We start from the raw sequence: 22,714 nt of genomic DNA, 5'->3' as shown, positions 1-22,714 counted from the left end.
AGAACTCGCAGAATATTTTCTCCAAATGTCAACATTTCTTCAGTTTTGGCAGAAATAATCGCAATTTTTAAATAACTTATGGATAATTCTCCGCCAACTCACACAGCAGTTGCCCCGACCCCTCTTCGATTTGCGTGAAACTTTGTCCTAAGGGGTAACTTTTGTCCCTGATCACGAAACCGAGGTCCGTTTTTTGATATCTCGTGACGGAGGGGCGGTACGACCCCTTCCATTTTTGAACATGCAAAAAAGAGGTGTTTTTCAATAATTTGCCTGAAACGGTGATGAGATAGAAATTTGGTGTCAAAGGGACTTTTATGTAAAATTTTTTTTTTTTTTTTTTTTTTTTTTTTTTTTTTTTTTTTTTTTAATTTATATTTATTCAAATTTCTTTTCCATGTACATTCATTCAGTTAAAATATTATTGAGTGTCCAATCACAAACGATGACTTTTCACCTCAATTTTAAATACTAGCAACTTTCATTTATTCATGAAATATTGTAGCTTTCGCTATTCAGTGATTTCAAATGTAGGAGGTCCTACATGTACAAAAGGGAAAAGGGATACCTTAAAACTAACTTATAAACTATATAATGAGCGGATCAATGCAGCTGAAGACTGCAATGATTTTTGTCGAAATGCATCAATTATCTTATTGGACATAACATCCAAAGTGTCAACTTCGGCTAATTGATGAAGTTCACTGGTGCTGAACCAGGGAGGAAGTTTCAGAATCATTTTCAGAATTTTGTTCTGAATCCTCTGAAGTTTTTTCTTCCTGGTTAAGCAACAGCTTGTCCAGATCGGCACAGCATAAAGCATGGCAGGTCTGAAAATTTGTTTATAAATTAACAGTTTATTCTTGAGACAAAGTCTAGAATTCCTGTTTATTAGTGGATACAAACATTTAATATATTTGTTACATTTAACCTGGATACTTTCAATGTGATCCTTGTAAGTAAGGTTTTTATGTAAAATCAGACGCCCGTTTTGATGGCGTACTCAGAATTCCGAAAAAAATGTATTTTTCATCGAAAAAAACACTAAAAACGTTTTAAAAATTCTCCCATTTTCCGTTACTCGACTGTAAAATTTTTTGGAACATGTCATTTTATGAGAAATTTAATGTACTTTTCGAATCTACATTGACTCAGAAGGGTAATTTTTTCATTTAGAACAAAATTTTTCATTTTACAATTTCGTGTTTTTTCTAACTTTGCAGGGTTATTTTTTAGAGTGTAACAATGTTCTACAAAGTTGTAGAGCAAACAATTACAAAAATATTGATATAAAGACATAAGGGGTTTGCTTATAAACATCACGAGTTATCGCGATTTTACGAAAAAAAAGTTTTGAAAAAGTTACTTTTTGCGTTTCTCTTTGTTTCGTCGTCCGTGGCTGTCGCGGGTGACCATGAATGGCCATGATCGATGACGACCAACTTTTTCAAAACTTTTTTCGTAAAATCGCGGTGGTGTTTGTAAGCAAACCCCTTATGTTTATATATCAAAATTTTTGTAATTGTCTGCTCTACAACTTTGTAGAACATTGTTACACTCTAAAAAATAACCCTGCAAAGTTAAAAAAAACACGAAATTTTAAAATGAAAAATTTTGTTCTAAATGAAAAAAATGACCCTTCTGGGTCAATGTAGATTCGAAAAGTACATTAAATTTCTCATAAAATGACATGTTCCAAAAATGTTTACAGTCGAGTAACGGAAAATGGGAGAATTTTTAAAACTTTTTTAGTGTTTTTTTCGATGAAAAATACATTTTTTTCGGAATTCTGAGTACGCTATCAAATCGGGCGTCTAATTTTACATAAAAGTCCCTTGACATCAAATTTCTATCTCATCACCGTTTCAGGCTGCAAATTATTGAAAAACACCTCTTTTTTGCATGTTCAAAAATGGAAGAGGTCGTACCGCCCCTCCGTCACGAGATATCAAAAAACGGACCTCGGATTCGTGATCAGGGACAAAAGTTACCCCTTAGAACAAAGTTTCACGCAAATCGAAGAGGAGTCGGGACAACTTTTCCCGATTTCGTGTGAGTTGGTCCAAGTCCAATGAAAAAAAAAACTTAAAAAGTCACATAATTCTTGAAAATTGCTTTTAAATCAAAATTTTGGAAAAGAGCCAAAGGGCCGCTCTTTTTGATGAGCGATCGAAAATGAGCGGCTCCTAAAAAACGCGGTTTTGCCCACCTCTAAATTAAGAATGTTAAAAAAGAACACAATGAATTATCGTGAACTCGTTTGTTTGAGTAAAACTCCAAAAATAACAAGAAAACAAACCATTTTTAATTCTTGAAAAAGGCAATAAATTGCCGAAACGTCGGAAAGTGAAACAATACATTATTTTCACTGTTCTATGACTGAAAGCCGAAAAACCACAACCCAAAATTGTAGAGTAACAGTTGAGAGCATAACTACTGAAAATATTAACATTTTATACAACAGAAGGGAGAAGGGACTAGGAAATTTATCATTTGTGTTTAAGTTAGATTTCAAAAATCGATTTTAGATTCAAATTTTTATTTGCAATCGAAATTGGCTTTTTGATTAAGTGTACCGTTTGAAGTAATTGACACTTTAAAGGTTTTTTTTTTCCTCGAATCATCGCAATTTTTAAAGATTTCATGAAGGAAAAGCACCCCTACAAAAATGTTTTCGATACGCAGAACAAATTTCCAACCATTTTCTTTTGTTGACACAGTGATCAGATTGCTATTTGCTGAGATACCTTTTATAGTTAGAATTTTGTGATTTTTTTTTCATAGAGTCATCTAATAAGCCCTTATTTATAAACGTCCGATAACTCAGAATCTGTTGGTTCGATTTTCAATGTTTAAAAATTAAACCTTTGTGAAATATTCCGCTCCGATCAATAAAATAATCGAAATTTTTAAATCAAACCTGAAACACATTTGACATTTTGAAAATATTTTTATTTAAAAGTGCAGAATAATTCTTTTTTTTGTAATGAAAATCTTATCAAAATTCTTGCAATTAGGGCTGATTAAACAAAACTGAACAATGAAAAACGAAACTATTGGCACTACGCCCCCCGGGGCATGGCCTTCCTCTAACGTGGGATTTCTGCTCCAGCGCCTCTGACGAGACAGGAGAAACCGGGACCGACGTTTTACTTCACCATCCGATAGAAGCTCAGTGGATAAGGCGGGAATCGAACCCGCGTCTCATAGCATCATCGGGATCGGCAGCCGAAGCCGCTACCCCTGCGCCACGAGACCCCCCCCCCCCCAAACTGAACAATATCTTCTTCTAAAACTCCAAGACGCTCTATTTCGGCAAACAATTGTCTGATCAAACTATGTCAAAAAAGGAATTCTCTAGAAATCTGCCTTTAACGGTGCATATCAACCGGAGCTTTTGCACCAAGATTAATGCTACAGATATTTTGGTATCTTCAAAATAACGAGAACTATCGAAATATTTTGCCTTCCTAACTGAGGTAAGGCTATAATCCTGCTCTAAAAATGAACTTTTGAAAAACAGGTCAAAGACCTATATTCATGTATACCTATCGACTCAGAATCGAAAACTGAACAAATGTCTGTGTGTGTGTGTGTGTGTGTGTGTGTGTGTGTGTGTGTATGTGTGTGCGTATTCCCCTTGGTGCTCAAAATTCTTGCCAAGTTTTCTCGGCACTGGCTGATCCGATTTGAGTCAAACAAGTTGCATTCGATTCGGTTTGGTGCCCCATACTGCACTATTGAATTGTTTGAAGATCCGATAAGTAGTTCAAAAGTTACGTATAAAAAAGTGTCAGAGTTGCGAATCGAGTGCTGGAATTTTGATGCCGGATCTCACTTATCTATATGAAAACTATGTCCGGATTCAACACCCAACCCATCGTTGGTTAGGTAATCGAGAGACCTTTCCAATGAGTCCAAAACATTGAAGATCTGGCAACCCTGTCTCGAGATATGACCACTTAAGTGATATTTATGTACATTTTTGAAGCCGGATCTCACTTAAATGTATGTAAACTATGTCCAGATCCATTACCCGACCCATCGTTGGTTAGGTTATTAAAAGACCTTTCAAATGAGTACAAAACATTGAAGATCTGGCAACCCTGTCTCAAATTATGACCACTTCAGTGATAATTATGATCTTTTTTGAAGCTGGATCTCACTTAAATGTATGTAAAATATGTCCGGATCCATCATCCGACCCATCGTTGGTTAGGTAATCAAAAGACCTTTCAAATGAATACAAAACATTGAAGATCTGGCAACCCTGTCTCAAGTTATGACCACTTAAGTGATAATTATGATCTTTTTAGAAGCCGGATCTCACTTAAATGTATGTAAACTATGTCCGGATCCATCATCCGACCCATCGTTGGTTAGGTAATCGAAAAACCTTTCATATGAGTCCAAAACATTGAAGATCTGGCAACCCTGTCTCAAGTTATGACCACTTCAGTGATAATTATGATCTTTTTTGAAGGTGGATCTCTCTTAAATGTATGTAAACTATGTCTGGATCCATCATCCGACCCATCGTTGGTTAGGTAATCGAAAGACCTTTCCAATGAGTCCAAAACATTGAAGATCTGGCAACCCTGTCTCGAGATATGACCACTTAAGTGATATTTATGTACATTTTTGAAGCCGGATCTCACTTAAATGTATGTAAACTATGTCCGGATCCATTATCCGACCCATCGTTGGTTAGGTAATCAAAAGACCTTTCAAATGAATACAAAACATTGAAGATCTGGCAACCCTGTCTCAAGTTATGACCACTTAAGTGATAATTATGATCTTTTTAGAAGCCGGATCTCACTTAAATGTATGTAAACTATGTCCGGCTCCATCATCCGACCCATCGTTGTTTAGGTAATCGAAAGACCTTTCCGATGAGCCCAAAACATTGAAGATCTGGCAACGTTCAGTTTCAAGTTTTGACCGCTTAAGTGACATTTGCGTTTTTTTTTTTTTTTTATTGAGAAATAGATAGAATTTGTGTCCAAACCCATCATATCACCAAATGTTGGTAAAAAGTGAGGAAGGCACCAACCACATAGGTGGATTAAGTTAGTTTTTTTTATTCATCTCTTAAGTTACTGCCTACAAAGTAGTTTACAACAAAATTTTACTATTTTTACAATTATATTGTTGCAGGATTGGGTCCGAAATTTGACAATTTTGGAATAAGAAGACAACAACTTCCTTGGTTGCTGTACACCCTTAACAAGATTTTTACTTTTTCATTTTTTTTAGTTGAATGAAATTTGGTCTATGCATTGAAGAAGCCAAAACAAAACCATTGAAGAAGCCAAAACAAAACCATTGAAGAAGCCAAAACAAAACCAAATTTGAGTGGTGGTACAAAATTGGCATGTGAATAATCGGAAATCGTCTTCTTGAGAAGGGATTTTCCGATCGATTTGGTGTCTTTAGCAAAGTTTTAGGATTTGATAAGGACTTTTCAGGGTAAAAAAACTGTGTATTACAAAAAGTTGAATTCTCAAATTTGAGTTTAAATTTTCTTGTTTTTTTTGTTGTTGTATGTTTTAGGGGATTTAAAAAGGACTAGAGTTTAGGATAGTGCAAAATCTGGAATGTTATGAATTTTTCGAAAAAAAAACTTTGACAGTTTTACTTCAAAAATATGGTTCAAAACTACCCTCAGTCACAGTTTTCGGCGCGCAATAACCGCTGCTAACTCTGGACAAGTGCCCATCACAAGTTTTTGTCAGAAAGTGGGACTCTATTTTTGGAACATCATGCAGCACACCGTCATCAGCCCGCCTAAATTTCCAACCCAGGAGTTCGTGCTACTATATTCCGCACCATGAACCACCACCGCATCCATATGGTTTAGTTGCACTTCCTATCTCTCTCGGTGGTAGGTAGGTACCTACTTCCGATGCAAGTAAGGATTAAAACTGTCGTTTTGCCGGTGAATATTTAATAACGTTTGCTTCTGGTGTAGCGAGGGCATCCTGCTGAGCAGCATCAGCTGAGCTGAGCCGGTTCTCCGGTTCAGCTGATATCAATTTTCCAAATCTATTGATGATTATCCGAGCGATTATTTCCAATTATGCCTTTCTGTCGATTGGTAGCCAACCGGTTTGTAGCCCAGTTAGTCCGTTGATTGCAAGGATGCATTGCAAATTGAGCACCTTTTGCACGGAGAACCTATGTCTGTACGACACCTGCCGGGGTGACTGTCAGGTCCCCCCCTCTCGTTATATGACTAGATGTTTTACGGGGTTGTCTACATGTGTATCGCCGGCATCAATCTCAGCGGTCTGTAGGGTCTCCGGGTTTCAGGTTAGAAAATTACTGCCTGTCAACGAGGTTACACAGCACGTCAGTCCAAGGATCCTCCTCCGAAACGGCGCGCGGAGGTTTGATTGGGGGATGATTTACGGTTCGGGGAACCTGTTTAGTCAGCGCACTCAACATTGTTGGCAATGGTCTGTCCAAATCGGTCCGTTTTGAAACTGTTCGCAAATCTGTTGTAGAATACGCGCAATCCAAGAAATCAAGTAATCCCTTGGAGACCAAGAGACCTGATTACATATTCCGAGGACCACCCGCCGCAAGACATTCCGCGACGCGTCATGGACCGACCTCCGACACTACCGTGGATGGCCAACGGGGTAGGTCCTACCATAATCAGATGCGGTGGCGGCGGCGGCGGCGTCGGAACCCGGTGGCCAACTTGCAGACAATATAATGTGTGTCTTTATGGGGAGGAGAGTGTACCCCGCAATCTGCTGTGCTGAGCTGTAGAAACGACGCTCTTGGAGTGAGAGGTTAAGGGGGAGGCAGAAGAAGTAAAGCGTGCAAAATTAAGGTCAAGGTTGACCGGAATGTAGATTTTGCGGTGCGCAGCGCAGATCTCTCGCATGTCTGTGTGATGTGTGCACCAAATTGGTAGCTTACTATTAATACCCGGCGGACTGGCGTTGCTGCTGCCTCTTGTGCCATGTGAGATACTGTACGGATGTTGGTTCGCATTCCGGATATGGGTTGTGGAAAAAGTGTGGAGATTTTTGTAAACAGCGCTACTTTTTACAAAATATTTATAACTGATAGTGAATCAATTTGGTAAGCTACAACTCTTGTAAAAATGCTTGTTATTCTTAGCGTGTTCGCAAATCAACATTTCTATGCACTTAATATGTCATAAAAAGCAATATCAAATTATAAAAATATATTTGATTTGTTTGAGTTTAAGATGATTCAAAATCTGGTACCAAAAATATAAATGATTAAAGTTTTTTTTGAAAATATCGAAATACTTGTCAAACTAAACTTCAAAATTCTTTTTCAAATGCAAAATCAAATGTTCAATCAAACTTTAATAAAGTCAATTGAACTTTAAGGTAAAACTTTTCGAAAACAGTTCAACTCAAAAATACTTCATGAATGAAAAGCACCCTCACAAAAAATATTTTTGCGACACACAGCTTAAAAAAGTCTAAATTTTTTTTATTGATTTTGTTGATCAGACTGCTAGTTGCTGAAATAACGTCTCAATTTTGGGAAATATTTGCTTTTCTCAGTGTCCTCTAATTGGCCTTCACTTTTCAATAACAAAAATTAGGATTTTGTGAAATCCTCTGCTCTTTTCAATCAAATTAAGTTCAAAATTTAGACAATTCAAAATGTTGTACTTGATTTTTAAATTTCTAAATTACTTGAAAAAAGGGAAAATTTCACAAAATTATTTTTTATATATTTTGATTGGAATTGAACAAAATATTACGAGTTGAAAAATAGGAGCTTAGTGGGTAATACTGAGAAAATATCATTTTCGGCAACTTATCTCTGCAACAAACATGATCAAAATAAGAAAATTTCAGGAAATTTCCTGGCTGAACAATTTTCTTCTAATTCCGAAAAAAATGATTTTATTTGTATTTTTTGTTTTATTTAGCTCAAACTTTTTCATGACCACCATATGGCCAAAGACATATAATTTAGGCAAAAATGGTACATAATTTTTCCCAAATCTGTACATTTCAAAGTAATTTAATGATCGTTTTGGTGTCTTTGGAAAAAAATTGTATTAATAAGGACTATTCAGAAAAAAACAGGTACACGAAAGAAAAAAAGGTATTTTTTAATTATTTTTTTTTTCATAAAAGACAACAACTTTTATACTTTAGTACGGTCAAAAACATTGCCGAAGAGCAATGATTTTTTGGAAAAAAAAAAATTTCACCCAAACATTTTTGTTGACTACTTTTTTATGTAATACGAAATCCAATAAAACCAAAAAGAAATATTCGTAAAGTGCACCGTTTTTGAGATATTGCCACTTAAATTATGATTTTAACTTGAAAAGGGAAGTTTTTCGATTTTTAAATAGTATTGTTCATGAGGGACCATGAACGGGAATTATTTTTTATTGAAGAGTACATTAAATTTCCTAAAATCTAGTCTAATAAACTTTAGAGATTTGACCCCTAATTGCTGAGATACAGCGGAAACCTCAAAATTTAACACTCTCCGAAAAAATAACTAAAAATACTTTTGACTTTAAACAGTTCTGTTAACCTTTTTTTTTTTTAAATCTTATGACAGCATCTTCGACCAATTTCCGAAAATCGCCCATTTTGTTTCAAAATCTAATAACTCCAGGATCAGATTTAGTCCCTAAGAAATGCCTTGAAGTTTGAATCTAACCTAAAATAAAATAATTTAGGAACTTAACTGTTAATAATAAGCAGCCTAAAAAAATCGAAAAATTATGATTTCCGTGTACATTTTTATTCTGCAAACGGAGATTTTATTCAATAAAATCAAAAGATTTTCTATTCACTCCTATTAAGTATAATTTTATCAAAAATTAAACGTAAAAAAACAGCATAACGAGTATCATGTATTTTTCCCATCCTAGAAAAGGTAAACACGGAAAATTTCTTTCTCGAAACTGCCTCGACCTAATTACTGAGCCAGCACCGACTACGCACGCACTCATCCTCACTTGGAGCACGCAAATCCATCACCCTCAATCCGCACGTTTTTCTTCGTTCCAACAAGGTGATGAAAATATTCTTTTTTTTTTTTGAGTGATTTTCTTTTCCTATGGAAATTCTTATTTAACAGCTAAAAGCAACCACTTGAAACAGATTAAACTGCGCACTCGGAACTTAATTACCGTTTGACTGGATTAAACGATCATGATTTGCTTGTCAATGATGATTGATTCAATTAACGATCTACGCTGAATCATCGCCACGTTTAGTTGCTTGACATCGAGGTCGTTTACTCTAATTGAGATTTCAATTGATTTGCGAGACTCCACGGTTTCCAAATTCCTGCATGCACCCATTGCTCAGAACAAACAAATCTTGTGAAAAATTCCAAACAAAATTCACGCTTGAGCAGCACGCCACCACCACCAGCACAACATATTTGTTCTAAATTTAAAACAACCGAAAAAAAGAGTCTAAAACAGAAATGTGTTGGAAATTGGAAACAAACTTCGCACTCAACGCGCGATCGCATCCGCAGGTATCGACCCGAAGATCTACCTCACTGGCAATGGTCATTGGAGGAGTGTGTTTGCTTGCATCATCGCCGTGTGGAGACGCCCTGCCGCGAGTGAGAGCGGGAGAGGGAGAGGAAAAGAGCACAAGAGAAAATAATATCGCGATCGAGCGAGAGTGTTGTGATCGTAATCGAATTAGTCATCGCGAGTTCTCAAGTTCGCTCGCGAGTGTTGCGGTGAGTTTTTTTGTTGTGAGACATGGAAAAGTAATCAAAATTAGGGAATTTCTGATTCATGAAAGTCGTAAAAAAACACAATCATTTAAATTTCGATAAAGGCTTATTCTGAAAGAAGTTGCCCTTTCTTCTACAAACTCCCAACCCTCACGGTACGATAACTCTCAAGATCATTCGGCAGTGGTGAGGGTTTGTTTGTATTTTGGTTTAGCATTGAGCCGGCAGTGGCTACAGCACCGGAACACTCTCAGCGAGAGAAACTGGTTAAATGTGACGCTGCTGTCCACTACCGCGTTCACAGAGCTGCATAATACACGCATTCACACGACCACGTAACCAGATACACTCGTATACAGGTAGTGCTGTGCTGGTACTGCTCTGCTGCTTCTTCCCAACTCAATTGCGTCCAAACCAAAACAATGGACAAGATAAGATACACAGAGGCTAGTCAAAGTTACGTGAAACTCTAAACTTTAGTATAATGTTTGTATATTTTTTTATTTGTTAATTTTAAGTTTCTTCTGGTTGATTTTTTTACATCTTTTTCTGTTTTTCAAAATTAACAATTAACAATTTACAATTTGTTGAAAACCAAAGTGCGTTGGCACAAATGAGAGGAGTGATCAGCACACAACTTCTTCTAATTCCTCTTCTTCCCCCCACCATCATATACGAGCAGTGACCAGGAGGAACAACATTCCGTTTTTGACCGAAAGACAACTGTCAAAATTATGAGAAATGAGTGGTTCATTTTTGGCATTCGCAAATATACGAGAGCGCGGCTTAACGTTCCTAATTCTCGGCGCACGGCCGTGCATGAAATCACCGTGATCCGGGGGGGTTCGTTGATCACCTTCCAAATTCGGAAGTAGGAACCACCACCACCATCACTATTAGTTAGAGATGTATGTGCTCGTGTGTTGGTTGGCGTCGGTGTGAGGTAGTGTAATTGGTGTTGAATTTTACCGTATCCGAACAATCAATATGATAAGTAATCAATTAGAATCAATCTTTTCTAACGTCAAATGTATCAGTTGATGACTTATTAAAAAATATAACATCTTGATATGAAAATAGCTACATGCCACCAACATGCCACAATGTTTTAAAAATTGTTTTAAGCTGCAGTAAAATAGAAAATCTAACAATAACTAACATCATTTTTGGCGTAATTTTTATCACAAAAAGAAAATCATCGTCGAAAAAAAGATCACCGAAAACTAACTAAGATGTTTTAAAGAAACCAGGTCTCTCTTTTCGTTTGGACCAATAAAAAAATTAGAAATATCTAAAATCTTCAAATAAGTTTCCTTTATTAAAAACCGGATCAATAACTGCCAAGATATTGACATTTGAAAATATTCACAATTTTAATCTTATGCAATCTTATTAAATGTTCACAAATGAAAATTGTTGAAAATATTCTTAGCTTTTTGACATACATAGATTTTTTTTTAAATCAATGGTCATACTTATTTGAACATGCATTTCGCATTTAAGTCCCCTTTATAAATTATAATGCATTTTTCGATGGCAAATTTAATCGTGTTATTTAAAAATTTATAAAAAAAGAAATTTATATCGCCATGAAAATATGATCTTTTCTCTTCATTAGAGCAAAAGATGACATTTTTGGTCTTCAAAAACAAATTACAAAATAAAAATATAAAAAAGAATTTTGTGGTTAAACCTTTTTGTTAAAAAAGTTGATTATAAAATGTTTAATTTTTTTAAGAGTCTAAGGCCTAAGCATCTTCATTCAAAGCTTATGTCGCCGTTTTAAAAAAAACATTACCGTCATCTGAGGCAAAACGTAAAACATGCAGTGAATTGCGATAGCTGTTTTAGTCTTGTTACTGCACAATATATAGATATTTTTAATTAGTTTCAGATAGAACAAAGACAGAACAACCAGAAATAATGTAACGTTTTTTAAATAACAAGCTTTTAAGAGCTTTAAAAACTGCTGTCCCTACTCAGTCTGTAGTTCCGATTCGCCCCTGTTGACGGTAACTTATATCTTTCAACTGGAAATTTTAAAACGATAAATGGTCAAAAAGTTGTGTTGCCGAAAACGGAATGACACTGTTTCAAAAAAAAATGACAAAAACTATCAATTTCAGAAACATACAGTTAAAAAAGGCAAACAAAAGGATTAAAAGTATTTTTTGAGAGATATTTTTAATCTCTTCACAATTTTTGAATTCTGGATCCACATAGGAAAAAGTTGGCAAAAAGTTTAAATTTTGTTTAAATAAATTCATTGATATTTGGCTTTAATTTTTGTGATAGAAGCATAAATCAGGCTAGAAATGTCGTTTTATTAATTCCCAAAATTATACTTTTATGAACGATTTTTGGAGCTTGAGCGTTTTTTGAATGTAAGATTTTTGACTGAAACTAAGAAACCAACCTGATTCTGCCGTTTTCAATAATAGTTTTTTTTAGAAAAAAAAAAATAAAAAAAACTCTAAAAGGTTATTATGTTGCGAAATTTGCTGAACTTTCAAAAACTTTTGAATGCACATGATAGCGATGGAAACTTAGAAAAACTAGTCAAAAATGATCAAAATAATCAATCCTTAAAAAAACTGGTCAAAAAAAATACGAATATAGTCCTTATGTCATCATTTATTTTGGTTTTTGTTCGTTTTACAACTTTGTAGACCATTTTACACACTTAAAAGTAGTCAATATTTGTTGCAAAAACAAATGCAGATTCGAAAAGTTCATGCAATGTCCTATAAAATTACATTCGTCTCATTTTTTGGCAGTTAAGTAACGAGAAACAGCAGCGTTTTCAAAAAAAAAATTGGAGAAAGATAAGTTTTTTTTTTTCAGAATCATGCCCTATCGTTATGTGACCTAAAAAAAGAACCTCGCATTTGTGATCAGGGATCAACATTACTGATTAGAGTAATATTTCAAGGATATCAAAGAGGGGTCGGGGCTTTGTGAGCTGGATTTTTCTAAAAAAAAATTGAAGCTTGCATAAAAAAATAACTTAATCAACCTATGTGGCTGGAGCCTTCCTCACTTCTTACAAATAGATTATTGCAAATCTTAAATCTCTTAGAATGACTGGAAAGGTCATTTGATTATCTAATCAATGATTAGTCGCATGATTGATCCGGACATACTCTACATACAGATAACATAAGATCCGGCATCTCAAAAGTACATAAATGGTTGCCAGATCTTCAAAGTTTTGAACTCGTTTGGTATTTGGATTGCCTAGCTAATGATGTATACTAAGACTCGAGATGTTTTTTTCGCCACTTTTCTATTATCGGCATATTTAAGAAAGCACATTTTTATACATAAATACTGAAATACTGAAAAATCGAAAGTTCATGAAATTCTACAGCGACGTATGGGACTCAAAACAGAGTCGAATGCGTCCAAAATCAGTTCAACCAGTGCTGAGAAAAACAAGATACAATTTTATCACATCCATACATCCAGACACGCATGCAGATAGTCAACTGTTCAGTTTTCGATTCTGAGTCGATAGGTATACATGAAGGTGGATCCAAGAGGTTTCTGTGAAAAGTTCATTTTTATAGCAGGATTGTAGCTTTAGTTTAGTGGGGAAGGCAAAATAATTAAAAAATAATATTTAGTTTAATTGAAATTTTACCATCTATTCATTATTAATATTTTTGAAAAATGTTTAATATCTAGAGATTTTTATTGAAAGTTTAATAAACACAATTTCCATGATTTTGCTTTTTGGGTATTTTTGAAACCGCAAGGTGTCAAGGATTATCAAAAACATCTTATGTGGCATAATAAAATAATATTTTGTTGCATTATAAAATAATATATTGTTTTTTTTTTTTTTTTATAAAGGTAGATCTATAAAAACTCCACTTATTGTAAAGGTATTTCAAATTCGTCTACGCCAAGTCAAACTTTAGCAACAATATACAACCCAACCCTAAAAGAATAAAAAAAATACAGGTTTACTACCTTGCTCGCCGAGTCTCTCGCCGATTGTCGTCGTTGGATCTTTGGCTTTGGATGCGCGTATGGAGCAGTTCGAGCTCCTCGATCGCCGCTGCTGCGATGCGTGACGTGATCACCGCGGTTGTCTTGAACAGTTCCAAAGAGGAAGTGCTGCTGCTGCTGCTGCTGCTGAACAGAAATCTCGTTCTCGTTCCTCCCTTCCGCTTGTGGCGAGTGTGTTTGTTGTAGAACGTTTGTTCTGTTTACCAATTCGCTGTCAGCTGAACTATTTTGACAACCGCTCACGTTCACCGCTTGGATGCTTTCCTCAGGTTAAGCAAAAAAGATGAACAATATTTTCCCTTTTTTCCGGCTTGTTTACGAACAACAATATCCATGTGTCATGACTTTTTGAAGGTTTTCCGTTCGCGACGAGGTTTTGGTGCGCACTCACGCGTCAACACACGCACGCGTGTTCAAATCCCAGTTGAAACGCGTGAGAGCAAAAAAAACGAAAGAAACTTGTGTGGCAAAATAACACACGTCCCAAAAATAAAAACTCGACGCAACTCGTGAATGACACTTACAAACTGTCACAGCAAGCGGCGGAAAAACACCAAACACAGATCAACCGCTACCCAAAAAAAAAAATCGCTCCGCCAAAATGCCTAGCAAAAAAGCACTAAAAATAATTATAATCTCCGTGAACTCAGTGTCGACGAAAAAAAAAACCGACGACGACCACGGCCGATGATCAAGAAATCTGGAGGCGTTTTGCACGACGGCGACGACACAAACACAATCACAGCGGGCGTGTCGCGAAACACTCAGCAACAAAACGTCCAAACGACCACCCTAACACAATCACGGTAGATCACGAGAGAGGAAGAGAAAATATCACGAAGCACTCACGGCGCGCAGTCGCGAAAATGACCGTAGAACGAACGGTACCTTTTAAAGAGCGAGGGGAAAGGGTGATCGCGGGGCACAAACACAAACAATTCACACGCACACACAAAGGCGGCGCAAACGATCGGTTGAAGATCGGTGAACAAACACACACGGTGAACCGGTCGTCGGGAGAGTTGCAAAGCGACTAAATCGACTGCGGGTGAGGCGCGATGAAAAGCGCAAGAGATCAAGAATGGAAAGAATCGCGAGTGAGCGCGATCTTGGCGCGGTGTGGGGAGTAAGAGAGAGATTTTGCTCTGTGTGCAAAGTTTGGAGAATGGAGATCGCTCTCGCCAAGCATTCCGGTTTGATGTTTTGAAGTGCACGGTCGTGTTAAAGCGTAAATTTATTGCAGAATTTCAATCCAGGTCGGGCTTCAAAACGAAATATACCTACTTCTACCTACTTATTTTTTTCTAATTATTTTTCTAGTGTTAAAAAGTTCATTAATTGAAAAACTTAAGTACTTCGTACTTTTGTATCGATTTATCATGTTTGATTTTTGTTTTTAAAATTTGTGGTTATTCATAATTTTCAGTAATTTTTCGAATTTTGAATGTGCCTTTTTTATTTTTATAACCAAAATAACTGCTATTGAAATGAAAAGCCCAATGGGGTCCCAAAATTAAGCTTTAATTCCTAATATCTGCAATTTTTTTTTTAAAGGTTCAATAAACCAAATTTCCAGTTTTTGCTTGTTGGGTGTTTTTAAAACCGCCTTGAGTCAGGGGTATTAAAAAACACCCAAAAAGCGAAAACTAAAAATTTGGTTTATTGGACCTTTTCAAAAAAAAATCCGGATATTATCTTTCACAACTATAGTTGATCCATCGAAAATGCATTAAAATGAAAAAAAAAGTGATCAGAAATGGATTTAATTGTGTGTTTTACCGTATTAAATAAAAATTGTCATAGGGCTCTAGGGCCCTATTCCTGTGACTTTGAAAATTAAAATTATTAATTAAGACTTTCTAACGCTTTTTGAAGATTCAATATTGTTTAAAAATAGATTTTTGCTGAAGCGTCCAATATCCCGGGGTTACAAATTTCAACCAATTCCCGGGAAATTTTAAATTTATTGAAAATAGTTCTTATTTTGGTTTTTAATAATATTTTGCATCAAAATTGAATAGGACAGACTTTAATTGTTAAAATAAGCGTAAAGATCAACTAATCAACCAACTTGACCGCATGTAAAAAATCATACAACTACAAGAATGTATTTCTTTTTTATAATTTTATAAGCTTAGTCAAAAAATGAACTCAGTTATTTTTTCATCTAAGTGTTTGGAAAGTAAATAAAATGAATCCATACTCCAGAATCTTAAAATAATTTAAAACTTGCCAATACAATCATTCAGAATTTTTTTTTTCATAACAAATAACTTTTCTAAATCAAGTTATACTGATTTCAGCTATTGAACAAAATTGTTAAGCTTTTTTATTTTTTTCTTAAAAATCTAACTTCTCGTGTTTGTTTTATTTCAAACAACTTAATGTTTTATATGTTTGGAGCAAGCAAGGTTTATAATTGACTTCTGTTAGACATTTTTTCATAGAACTAAATCATGATTTAAATTACACGTTGCACTGGTGCTCCATAATTCTTTTACTTTAAATTGAAATTTTATGAACGAATTGAAGTAATTCTTCTTGAAAAATGATTTAATGATAACAATTAGCAGTTTTTTGTAATAGCAGTTTTTTTTGTAATTGAATTTTTTTGCTTTCGTTAAATCTCACCTATTATAACAAATTAATTTAATCCAATGATTACTGATAATGCTGTAGCTGCAAGGATCTCCATAACTCTACACTAGTTTATAAGTTAAAACAAAATGTATTATGCTTAGTACAAGAAATAAACATGAATTGAATTGAATTGAATAATGATAACAATTCAATTGTCATCTGATTTGATCATGGTGAATAAAAAAGTAAACAATCTCAATTTTGCTTTGGCGGTAAAGAGTTAAAATATCATTATTCTATATCTAATTATTAGCATAGCATAGCATAGCATTGGTGTCTACCCGTAGCTGCTACTTCGTTATTGACCAGGACCCCCAAACATTGCTCCGAGGACCACAGATGAAAGGTAGGAACCAATCATCACCCCTTCGCAATTTTCAAAGGTCCCTATCGTGCTGATCAATACCGACGCCGGCCACGACCAGTGGTAAGACACGGGGAAGTGGATGGGAATGTTAGCCGATACTTGAGTGATGGGACCGCCAAATCGACTGCGTCTCCGACAAAGTATCACATGAGTTTTGAGGGGTTAGTAAGATGGGTATGAGGTCAGGATTCACTGTGTTAGGTGATGCGACCATGAGCAATTTGTTTATGGGTTGAAATTTTAAAAATCTTAGGCAGCCGGCTGCGGAAAGATACCTATCTAGGGATTTAAATATAGTATTAATTCGACCGCGATTCTCCAAAAATTCTCCGTCGGCGTGCCTTCCGATCAACGGTGATGTAGGAAGGGCTTCATTCATTAAAATTATTTTATATCATAAGCCTTAAAACATATCCGTCGACGTGCCTTCCGATCCTCGATGATATGGAAAGGACTTAATCCAGCATTACGGCTTGCTTGTCTCAAAAAACAAAAATCGGATCGTTTCTATCGAAAAGAAGAAAAATAAAATTCATCGGCCAACGAACGCGCGAACAAAAAATAAATGAAAAAAGAAGAAGAAGAAATCCAATCACCCCATGTACACAAATAGCGACACAAAAGAGACGGAAAATAGCACGAAAAAAAACAGGACTGCGCGTCCACACAGGCACCGCACTACTCCATTATTCTATATCTAATTATTCTTTAAAAAGTTTTCCTGAATTGTAATAGTTTATTTTCATTAAGCCAGGTCTAATTGCAGTTGCTTCAAAAATTAATATTATCAGAAATAAATCTTGATGTTAAATTGAGTTTCTTATTTTTTTTCCTAGAGCATTTAAATTGAATTGGCTTGAATTTCGGGAATTCCTGGGAATTTTGTTCCCGGCACGGAAAATTGGACGCTTTAATTTTTGCCAAATATAAGCGAATTGTTTGTATCTAAAGCCAGTTTCACTCGATAATGACATCTGCGAAGGGCGTGAGTATTTTAAATATGTTTGTTTTTTGTAATTTAAATATTTTTGTATCTCGAAGCTGTTGCATTGTATCGAAAAATGGTCAAAGATTTTTAAGTTTTAAACGCAAATTTGACGATTTTCTTCAATCATATTTTCTGTGGAAATAGCCTAAGATGTTACAAAAAAGCTCGCAAAAAATGCAGGATGGAGCAACTCCCTAAAAAAATAACAAAAATCATTTACGAAAACTGTTTTTTTGAAAAGTTCTCTAAACGTCCAAATAATCAAAACCCAAACACGGGAATCGATTCTTCAGACAATTTTACATAAAAGTCTACATATTGACCACTGTCATTGTCCTAAGTCTAATCTTTGTGAAATTACAGCGGGCTTAAAAATAAAAATGTTGAAAAATTTGTTTTTTTGGTGGTTTTAGGCAATTTTTGTATGACAGATTTCATATTTCATTCTCGTAAATATTGTTACCGGAAAGCTCGTCCAATTTCCTATTTTTTTTAATATTAAAATATAGAATGAAAAGATAAATTTTTGCTCCAAGATTATTTGAAACACTTTTTTTATTTTTCTTTGAATGGTCATAATTTTTCAACTGTAACCTTGCTTACTGATTTTATGAAAATATAAATTTTATTCGTGTTCCTCAAAAAAGATCAACTTCAATTAGGTGAAAACGCTATAGAAACTGATTGAGATTTATTCTAGCACCACACACACACACACGATTTGATTTACGCGCCAAACGCATTTTTGTTTCTTATATCATCGTGCTGCCACGCTGTGTTCGGCGTGCAAACTAAACGAAATAGTTTCGAAGCAGTTGGATGCAATATTGCATGCAAGTTACATTAGGGTAGTTAACTGCGTTGGTAATTGAATGGTAATAATTATTTATGTTTTTGTATTTTTCAAATTATGTAATTACGATTTATTGATATAAATTTTAAAACAATATTTTAACAAAAATATATATTGAAACGTTTGTGCATTTTTGATCCACCCTATTTGACACCTCCTTTGTTTAGAATTTGACGTTTGTCGAAATCCCGCTGCTAATTCAAAACATTCATGCAGGCAGTTGTTGAATGAAGCAGTTGCACAAACGTTATTAAACAATTATTTACACCATAACTGTGTACAATGGCCAACAGAGATTCACCAACGAGCATTTTGGCGGAAACCCGAAACCTCCGGCAACGGATGCGAGCCGCGTATGATGGTAAGTGTTCTTAAAAGGACCTAATGAAATCAAGTTTATAAAAATATATCATTCATTTCAGTCAATCAAAACAGTTGCGTTATCGGAGACAACGCCGCCCAGCTGGAAGCGCTGCGAAGCAATCTGTTCTCGCTGATCGAGCAGGCCAAGATTCGGATCCACAAGGCCAGCGTGAACCAGGCGGCACCGCTAACGGAGAAGCAGGCCAAGCTGCTGAACGATGCCATCTATTCGATGAGTTCGATACTCCGAAAGCAGGAACAGCTTACTACGATGAAGAACCGGCTGCAGAAAGAAGGCAACGGCGTTAGCGGAGAGGACTTCCAGGAGCAGATGAACAGCTTGGTGAAGAAGTTGAACGTTATTTCCATTGAGATGGCTAAGCTGAAGCGGGCCAACGATAATATCATCAACATTTACTCGAACTATCAGCTGGAGAATGAGGAGGAATGTGACTCTGAAGAGGAGGAGGATGATAGCGATGAGGTTAATAATACGATATTTAAGCAGCATTAGATGTGGGCGTGTGGCCACTGGTCAGTTGAACCATCTGTAAATATTTGTTCATTTGAAAATGTGATGTTAACGAAGAATAAATTATAATATGATCCCATTAAAAAGACCACATTGACTTAATTTCTAAAGCAGTTAATACAGGTATCACACAATCAATACATTCTGTCATATCGGTCTCTCTTGCAAGATATAGAATACATTCTAGTACTTTTTGGTACCAGGGAGACGACATTCATTGCTGGGCTAATGACCCAAACTCTAGGTTAGGCCGGAACCATCATTTACACACACAAACATACACACAGCTTTTGAACATTTTCAGAGGTATATAGATAAATAATAACAACACATATTTATGTCCAGAAAACCTCTCAAAATAAAATCAGAGGGTGTTGAAAATTATTATTATTATTAATACTTCACTTCAAAACATGTCCCAAAATTCTATCGAAAAAGCAGACAGAAATTGAAATAAGTTCAAAACATTAAGAATACATTACAATCGCTTTATCTTAACTATTTCATAATTATTGTTATACATATTTAAGGCCAATGCAAATATTTTCCAAAGTTTTTGTCCCTCGGCTCTGGCTGAGGTTGAAGCAAAAAAAAATATATATAATAATTGAAATAACAAGCCATGGTCTCAATAATTGAAAACAAAGTGTTTTAAAATACATTTTACACAAGTTCAGCTGTTTTGCAATCACAAATTTTCAAAAAGATGTAAGATTTGCCGAAAACAAAAAGTTAAACAAAAAAAAACTTTTTGCGGTACTGTACATCGAAAATATTAAAAAAAAATCTACTGATTTTTTAATGGAGCACTTCCATTAGAGCAGTTTCTGTTTTTTTCTACAATTTATTTCTTATGGAGCGAACTGTCAAAAACTGCTCGTCTGCGGGTGCTCCATTAACCCAAGCATGCTACAAATGATTCTTAAAGTAGGGGAAATATACGCATTTTAATCACTCTTAGCCGTTAAACAAATTCTCATCACTTTTGCCGTTTTCCGCTATTAAATCAACATTTTCAGATGTATAAACAATGGAGAGTTGCTTGCTCACTTTTATTTGAGCTATTTATTACTTTGGAACAGTCAAAAACACTTAATGAAAGCTGTAATTCATTATCATAAGTGCTGATAGGCCGATAATAGAAATAGGCTGAAAAAAGGTATGGTAGGTGAATTCATTTTAAATTGATTTCAGCCGATTGCATGGTGTGAGGGTGGCAACTCAAATTGGGAAAGTCGAGAATTTGTGATTTTTTATTAAAAAGTCGGGAATCCTAAGCATATTTGTTTATGTATAATTATTTTCTAACTCTTTAAAAAAAGTTTATTACAATTTTCAAATTAAATTCATTTCAATAAGGCCGTTGCAAATATTTTTCAAAGTTTATGTCGCCCCCCTTCAAAATTGGTCCGAAAAATCAAAAGGCAAAACAATTTTTTTTTCAAAAATCGTCAGAATTTTAATGAAAATAGAAGTCGCATTTTTCTGTGCATTTATAATCATATTTAGAATGTTTGGGCTGGATTAAAAGTATTTTGAATTTTTACGAAATTCCAATGTACATTTTCGTCAATACTTAGGTATTTTGAAAACTAATGATTGCAAAACAACTCGGCAGGTGTAAAATGCATTTTTAAACACTTTTTTCATTCAAATGTTATTTTTTTTGCTTTAAATTTAAGGCTCTTTTCACATTTTCAATCTATATGAAAATGAAAAGGATTTTTAAGGCATTGAAATTCCAAATAAATATAGGGTGCATTTGACACAAATTTGCATTCTATTTTATCATTGTTTAAACATGTTTTTTTTTATTTTTCCCTTGATTTTTCTGTAAAAAAATAAGGGAAATAACTATAGATAAAGCATGATTTTAAGTTGTCGGAAAACTTAAATACCGAATAAAATCCAATCGTTGTTCGTACTGAATGAAAGATCAGAAAAACTTTTTTACATTTTAAAAATATGAAAAGTACCGAAAATGCTAAAAAATAAATAAAAAAGAAATGATTTTAGTTATTGAAAATATGTTTAAAGAATATGACTCTTCAAATATTTCATATAAATTAAGTGGTAAAATATGGAACCATATCAAAATGAATTTTTCATTGAAATAAATTAAAACAGTTCAATTCTGACAACTAGGTAAATCAACATTGAATCTTAAATTCAAAATCAAAATTAACAAAATTGATAAGGGAACTGGTAAAAACTTATTTTTACGAATTCCTTGATATTTTTCTAATGTGTTTGAACGAATAATATCAATAATCATGTTTTAAGCGTTCTATGATTGCAAATAAAATGAAGTGAAGAAGATTTTTTTTAATTCAGTTATCTTTAACTTTTTGCCATTTCCAGTTGAAACGCAAATCAATAACTATACGTTATCCAAATTTAAAAATAAACATTGAAATTGAATGTATTGTTAAACTTTCGGTCATTTTTCAAAGACTGATTGACTGACTGATTGATTTTTTTTCTACTCTGAATAATGAGAATTTCCATTTTTCAATGTATTTTTTTTAGGAATTTGTTGTTATGTTTCTGTTTCTACAAAAATGTTCAAATGTTTTTTTTAAATTTATTTAGGATTTGTTTTTGATGATATTGACTTTTTTATAAAGATTTTTTGTTCGAAATCATTCTTTATATAAGAAATACCTATTATTTGAGTTTCTGGGAAGGTCGGAAATTTGAAAATGGGATTTGAGTGGTCACCCTGCTGGGATAGATCCTGATGGCCTTTATTTTTTTTGTAGAGTTCGCACGATAAATGAGAAATAATAAATATTCTATCAATTGTTTTCTATTTTTATCACAAAAAAAACTAAACTCCCAAAATTCCACTCTCCAGAATGTCTATTACCAGAAATTATTTCTATTATAGGAAATTATTTTATGTATAATTGGCTATGGGCAAATAGGGTTTACTTTCCAATGATTCAAACCGGGATCCATCTCACATCTACATCAACATAGTGAAATTCCATCATCTGATTCCACTCCAGGTGACGAGTACACCACTTCACAACAAAACAACCCCCTCCTGCGGGCAAAGAATCAAGAGTCAACGGCAACGAGCAAGTTCCGGTTCTGTTTACCACCCCTTTTTCATAGGAAACCCCCAAAAAGCTCTTCGCTCTCTCAAAATAATCTCTCTTTCTCGCTCTCTTGCTCTCATTTTGCTCTCCCAAACAACCCTGTTTGTATGTGGTTCAGAATTTTTATTCT

The 22,714-nt window shown here is 34.7% G+C and overlaps 2 protein-coding genes across 2 annotated transcripts in view; one reads left to right on the top strand and one right to left on the bottom strand.

The window, feature by feature from the left end:
- LOC120427353 (dnaJ protein homolog 1-like) overlaps window positions 1-14,766 on the bottom strand; it is a 124,743-nt gene extending 109,977 nt beyond the window's left edge. The window contains exon 1 of the mRNA XM_052709177.1: window positions 13,699-14,766. The gene's annotated coding sequence lies outside the window, so the exon portion shown is untranslated. The remainder of the gene's footprint in view (window positions 1-13,698) is intronic.
- A 4,008-nt stretch (window positions 14,767-18,774) lies between these two features.
- On the top strand, window positions 18,775-19,566 carry LOC120427356 (uncharacterized). The gene is made up of 2 exons (XM_039592211.2): window positions 18,775-18,946; window positions 19,008-19,566. Exons 1-2 carry the CDS (start codon window positions 18,868-18,870, stop codon window positions 19,460-19,462), a joined length of 534 nt encoding a protein of 177 aa, XP_039448145.1. The 5' UTR covers window positions 18,775-18,867; the 3' UTR covers window positions 19,463-19,566.
- The last annotated feature ends 3,148 nt before the right edge of the window (window positions 19,567-22,714 follow it).

Source organism: Culex pipiens, chromosome 2 (assembly GCF_016801865.2).
Source record: "Culex pipiens pallens isolate TS chromosome 2, TS_CPP_V2, whole genome shotgun sequence".
Taxonomy (NCBI): domain Eukaryota; kingdom Metazoa; phylum Arthropoda; class Insecta; order Diptera; family Culicidae; genus Culex; species Culex pipiens.
This window is presented reverse-complemented; position numbering and strand designations above follow the sequence as displayed.